The sequence below is a fragment of the Onychostoma macrolepis genome, chromosome 10 (genome assembly GCF_012432095.1).
Source record: "Onychostoma macrolepis isolate SWU-2019 chromosome 10, ASM1243209v1, whole genome shotgun sequence".
Lineage (NCBI taxonomy): Eukaryota > Metazoa > Chordata > Actinopteri > Cypriniformes > Cyprinidae > Onychostoma > Onychostoma macrolepis.
The window spans coordinates 7,195,136-7,201,804 of record NC_081164.1 but is presented as its reverse complement, the minus strand read 5'-3'; the positions used below and the strand labels follow the sequence as shown (position 1 = coordinate 7,201,804).

At 37.8% G+C, this 6,669-nt stretch overlaps 1 protein-coding gene across 1 annotated transcript; it reads right to left on the bottom strand.

Moving 5' to 3' along the window:
• Positions 1-1,072: 1,072 nt before the first annotated feature.
• On the bottom strand, positions 1,073-5,947 carry LOC131548554 (fish-egg lectin-like). Its single transcript, XM_058789928.1, has 3 exons — positions 5,817-5,947; positions 1,821-1,948; positions 1,073-1,700 (listed from the first exon to the last, which is right to left on the bottom strand). The coding sequence occupies exons 1-3, from the start codon at positions 5,862-5,864 to the stop codon at positions 1,556-1,558; spliced, it is 321 nt and encodes a 106-aa protein (XP_058645911.1). The 5' UTR covers positions 5,865-5,947; the 3' UTR covers positions 1,073-1,555.
• Between the last annotated feature and the right edge of the window lie 722 nt (positions 5,948-6,669).

Genomic DNA, 6,669 nt, shown 5'->3' with positions numbered 1-6,669 from the left:
GTTAATTTACTTGTTTCGAATAATCAGGTGGATTGTTTCTTAAAGTAATTCTGTAATTCTTTGTTAAATAAGGTGTTCCTGATAGAATGAGATACTATTTTGTTATGTTTCAAGACGGTACCTCAATGGATATGCTTCAAAGAAAAGGGGAAATGTGTCTGCAAAGGTATTGTGTGACCACTAGCTGACGGTGTGAAAAAGAGAAGAAAAGAAGAGAGAACCGTGTCTGTGTCTGATTCTTTATTTTATTGCAAAAGTACAGATATTACACCAAGAAAAAAAAAGAATAATATATAAAAGTATAATAAGTATAATAAAGCTTTTGGTTTTCCAAACCGGCTGTGTCGGCGCCGACACATCAGACCAAGCTGTATTCATGTTACCATAACTCTTCTACCGTTTGCACTATCAAAATAATTCATAATTGCTCCTGATAGCAGACAAAATGCGCTTTTCGGCAATATATGGCTTATTACGGTAATTTCTTGCGCTCCATCAACAAATGACGGCAGATTTCCGGGAGAGCGGGAAGGGAGAATTTGAATGGAGAGATAGGGAGCGCGGAGTTTGTTATTGCATAAAATAATAAACAAAATGAACAAAAACATGGTCAAGGAGGAGTAAACAGCATAAGAGTCGATTAGGATGATTTTTGATGAGACTTTGGGAGCAGGCTGAGTGAGACTTTTTCACATGTGGTAACGTTGTGAAGTGAAGTGACATACGGCCAAGTATGGTGACCCATACTCGGAATTTGTGCTCTGCATTTAACCCATCCAACGTGCACACACACAGCAGTGAACACACACACACTGTGAACACACACCCGGAGCAGTGGGCAGCCATTTATGCTGCGGCGCCCGGGGAGCAGTTGGGGGTTCAGTGCCTTGCTCAAGGGCACCGAACTGGTATTGAGGGTGGAGAGAGCGCTGGACATTCACTCCCCCCACCTACAATTCCTGCCGGCCCGAGACTCGAACTTGCAACCTTTGGATTACAAGTCCGACTCTCTAACCATTAGGCCACAACTTCCCCGGCAGACGTTATGTGCGTCGCTATAATGAGTCCGCGCATGTAAATGAATGGGTGTATGCATGTACATGCATGTGTAAATGTGTGCGTGTATGAACAAAAAAGCCTCCTGAATGAAAACTGTGCAACCCAGTGTCCCAAAAATACTTGTATATATGTATTATAGTTGAATTTTGAAGTAAGAAGTGTTGGATTATTTCGATCATGATTTTTCTCTTTTTTTTCTAAATAAAAAAATATATATATATTCCTTTTTTTTTATTTTTGTCTATTTAAATTCTGTTTACAAACTCAAAACACAAGATTAATGGTCAAAAACTGTACTTTTTTGAAAGCCATTTGTTTTCTGAAAAAAATGACACCTTGCACTTGAAAATAGCACATTCTGTTAGAATTTTACAGTCAAATAAACAAAATGTGTGAAAATGACCTATTTTACCCTTAGGTTTTAAAGGGTTAATAATGACTGATTACTTTGAGGTTTCTGTTAATGATTGAACTCCTCTGTTGCTGAAGTGACAAACTATAAAGTACATTTACGGATGGAGCCATCAACACATACAACCCACAGCACTCCCAGGTCAAAGCTGACGTGTTTGTGGCCGTTGGGACAAGCAACCATTGCTTGCCAGTCTGTGCCAGAAGGGTTGGAGTGAGTGACACCAATTCTGCAATAGACAATAATGATGTTTTCTTAATGCAGTGCTTGATTTACATCAGAAAATGTTTCTTGATGAATTCATCACTTTTGTTCATACAACTTGTAATATTATGACTGTTCAGCTCACCTTTGGTATAAGTTCCCTTGATAGTTGACACCAAAGACACTGCCATCAGTTGCTACTTCAATCATGGACAGAAGTCCAGGAATATTCACAAAGCTGCCAGACCCAGAACAGGCATTATCAGACACATCCTGCATGAGACCAAAAGAGACAGTCATCATACAGTCACATCAAGAAACTGATTTTGTTGCTTTCATTTTGTGTCTTCTGTCAGAAGTTTTGCCAGAAACTCAAACCCTTGCATGATAGCTACTGCTGTACTTTTAAAAACCAGGTGAATCTCTAAAGAACCATCTCTTTCTTATCTTTTTCTAATCTGAAGAACTTTCTTTCACCACAAAGAACCTTTTGTGAAACAGAAAGTTTCTTTAGATTTAGACAAAAAGGTTCTTCTATAGCATCGTGAAGCACCTTTATTTTTAAGAGTGTCATTGTAAATATGAGCACGATTTAAATACTTGGATGAAAATCCTTTGCAGTCAATGACTAACTGTAGTCTGGAGCCCATGGACATCACCAAATTCTGAGTTTCCTCCCTGGAGATGCTTTGCCAGGTCTTCACTGCAGCTACCTTGAGTTGCTGCTTGTTTGTGAGTCTTTCTGCCTTCATTCTTGTCTTCAATAACTGAAAAGCATGCTTTATTGGATTGAGATCAGGTGAGTGACTTGGCCATTGAAGAATATTCCATTTCTTTGCCTTCAAAAAGTCTTGAGTTGCTTTCGCAGTATGTTTAGGGTCATCATTATCCATCTGCATTGTGAAGCATGTGTCCTATCAGTTTTGTAGCATTTGGCTGAATGTGAGCAGAGGGTATAGCCTTAAAGACCTCAGAATTCATCCTGCTACTTCTGTCAGTAGTTACATCATCAATAAACACCAGTAAGCCTGTTCCATTGGCAGCCATACCGTGCCATAACACTGCCACCTCCATGTTTGACACTTGATGTGCTTTGCTTTGGATCGTGAGCTGTTCTTTTCTTTGCCTTACTTTTCTCTTCCCATCAATTTGGTACAAGTTAATCATGGTTTCATCAGTCTAAAAAATTGTTTTCCAGAACATGGGAGGGTTTTTTAGATGTTTTCTGGCAAAGTCTAATCTTGCTTTCCTGTTCTTGAATGTTACCAGTGGTTTGCACCTTGTTGTAAACCCTCTGTATTTACATTCATGAAGGTGTCCCTTGATTGTAGATTTTGACAATGATGTGCTTACTGTTACGATTCGCTGTGATAAGGAGCACAAGGGAACCGAGGAAACGTTGAACAGTCTTTAATCAAGGAAACGCTTAGAATCATCCACAACAGGGGCTTCACTCACTCACACACACACACACACACACACACACACACATGTTCGTTTTTGTGAAAAGTGGGGACATCCCATAGGCGTAATGGTTTTTATAGTGTACTCAGAGGTGGGTAGAGTACCCAAAAACTGTACTCAAGTAAAAGTAAAAGTACTTGAAGAAATATTTACTCAAGTAAAAGTAAAAGTAATAGTCTGAATAGTTACTTGAGTAAGAGTAAAAAAGTATCGGATAAAAAAACTACTCAAGTAGTTAGTTACTAGTTACTTTGGATCATATACTGAATATAGTCTATTTTTATTTAGATATATAGATATTTAGATACAATTTTATACACACACACACACACACACACACACACAACACACACACAGCCGTTCAAAATACCTTTAATTTTTTTTTAATGTAATTTATTTCAGTGATGCAAATCAGAATTTTTATCAGCCTGATTTATTATCAATGCTGTTCTTTTTTAGCTTTCTATTCATAAAAGAATCCTGAACAAAATGTCACAGGTTCCAAAAAATATTAAGCAGCAAAACTGTTCCCTGTTGAAAAAAACAGCATATGCTGGTATGGTATGTTTTGAAGCACGGGATGCTGGTTTGAACTGATTTAAGCTGGTCCTTTGCTTGTCCTAAACTGGTCCGACCTGCTCAAGACCAGCACATGACCAGCACAAACCAGCATCCCAGCTTCAAAACATATCTAACCAGCATATGCTGTTTTTTTGTTTTTGTTTTTTTTCAACAACACTGGTAATAAAACAATATATTTTAATGATTTCTGAAGGATCATATTACACTGAAAACTGGAGTAACAGCTGATACAAATTCTGATTTGCATCACTGACAGGCCCGGATTAACACAGTGTAGTGCCCTAGGGTGACCACATTTGAAGTCCCCCGTTTTTAATAATAAAAAAAATTCCATAAGAACAGGTAGAATAAGAAGAATAAGTTACTAATCAAAAGAAATCATTCAACAAAATTAGTTTCCACTACAAAGGTGGCACAGAAGAACACAAAAGTGGCATGTAGGTAAATTTACAGACATTTAGAGAGGCTCAGAGGTGGCATGGATGTTTTAAATTCATAGCAATGTTGTGAGATTAATGTTTTAAATATAACATTTTGAATATAGAACTATTGTTTGATTGAAATGATTTAAATAACTGAAAGGACACTTTAAACATAAAAATAAAACTGCCAACAGGTGGCGGTAAGTCACTGATTCGTTTGAACAGCTGATTCATTCAGGAACGAAGCAAGTGACTCACTTTATGAGTGGGTAATTGAATCACTGACTCACTAGACTCATTTAAAAACGCAGGTTCATTCATAAATGAAACACCGCTATGTTTGAATGGAGACGCAGCGCTCGGCTGTGACTGTTTGAAACTATGTTCCTTGACTAAATAGAGCAAAATCAGGCAATATTGTTAAAAGTCATACAATGTACATCACTTTATATAACTTATTGTTTATTGAGCTGTTGTATTAATTTAATATCACATTTACAAATACCTTTAATAATCTTTAAAAGCTGTTACTCACTTCAGCAATCTCACAAAACTCCATTATAATCAATGAAGCTCTCTACACTGCACAACGAATCTCTTATTTACACTATCTACACTTTGTTTGTTATAACGAGAGCATTTGTGAGCGTGCATAACTCAGCAATGAACAAAAGTATTTTGAGCAGTGAGTGGATTCTGATTAACATTGCATTCAAGGAATCAACATATGTCTGCGATACATTAGGCCCACTCACCGCTGCACAAACACGCAAGTAGAAATCTTTGAAGCTCCTCTCAGCGCAAACACAAATAGCCTATGCTGATCGGGTTAGTCGCACAGGTGCTCCTAAATATGTTTTGATAGTCGCACACAGTAGCTACTTTTCAGTCGCCCTGTATAGCCCTGGCTATGTGTCATGATATTTTCTCTTCTTTTTTTAATTTACGTTTCGCACAACCGCCAAGTCGATGCTGCCTATCCATTTGTGAATAAATATGCTCGACTCTGACTGGGGAGGGGCAAATACACTGGGACCTGACCCAATCGCAATTCTTTATATGCGTGCATGTATTTGATATTCTCTCTGTATATTGTATCATTAACTGTTCATTTTCTATGCATTTGTATCTCTTCCAGCAAAATAATATATACAAAACATGAAAAAATATTTTAAAGGTCTTGTCATTATCGTAATCACTTGGTGCCACCCTATTGGCTGGTGCCCCAGGGCACTCGCCCAATCCCGTCTATGGATAATCCGGCCCTGATCACTGAGTTAAATTTTAATTATATTTTAAATTTTAATTATGTATTATAAATGTATATAACCTCTGACACGGAGAAGAGTAAAATCTCCTCACATGACCGCTACAGAACATCTGAACATAACGAAACAAATGCACATTGACGGATCTTCTTCCGTCTGTTCTGCAAAATGTAAACAAATGTAGCCTTTATTTCTGCAAGCGTAAAGATTGTGAAAATTTCCATATTAATTGTGTCTAGGCAAGGCATTCCTCCTGGAACTAACGCGGGTTTGGCGGGTGTTTATTTCATACTCCGTCACAGCTTATTAAATGAATCAAATATACATTGTATTTAATGTGTAAGGTACATGTACAACAAACTGGTAATGTCATAGTGGTATCGTGTACTGTAAACGAATCTATACCTGTGGAACCGTCAGCACACGCGGTGTTCGTCTAATAAAGATCTTCATAGCTAGCAAACCATAACCTTTGCAGATGTTTTCAACTGACTGTTGATCCAGAGCCACGTCTTCAGCGCTCTTGATGTTACAACTCTGAGTGAGAACCGCCTCAGACGACTCAGCGCGTGCGGCAGGGAACTGAACGAATCATTCAAACTGATTCGCGAACCGATTCATTGGTCTGCCAACTGGTTTGATCAAGCCTTCGAATAGAATTGACTCAAAAGAATGAATCATTCGCGAACGGGCATCGCTCATTGCCCAGAAAAAAAAGTAAATGGCGCGCTTGGAATAAATTGAAGGATTTTTAACTTGTATGCATTAAGATAAAGTAACGAGAGGAGCGTCGCCCACAGTAACGAAGTAAAAGTACCGCTTTTTTCACTAAAATGTACTCGAGTAAGAGTAAAAGTACCCATTTTTAAATATACTCTAAAAGTATTAGTTACCCAAAAAATTTACTCAAGTAAATGTAACGAAGTAAATGTAACTCGTTACTACCCACCTCTGAGTGTACTTACTGTATGTGCTATTGCCCTACACCAATCCTACACCTAAACCTACCCCTTACAGGAGACTGCATTTCAACTTTCCCCAAAAAAACCTCTATGGAGCAAATTTTGTGCCAATATTCATCAAACAAATCCAGTGTTTCGCAAATAAACACAATCTGCTTTGCAAAGAAAAACTCGACTTGCAAACAAACGCAAAGTGATTTGCAAATACAAAACTCTATTTGAGAGAAAATGCAAAGGTATGGACAAATATATGTATTGTGTGTTGCAACTGTGAGACTCATTTGCCTTTTTATGAG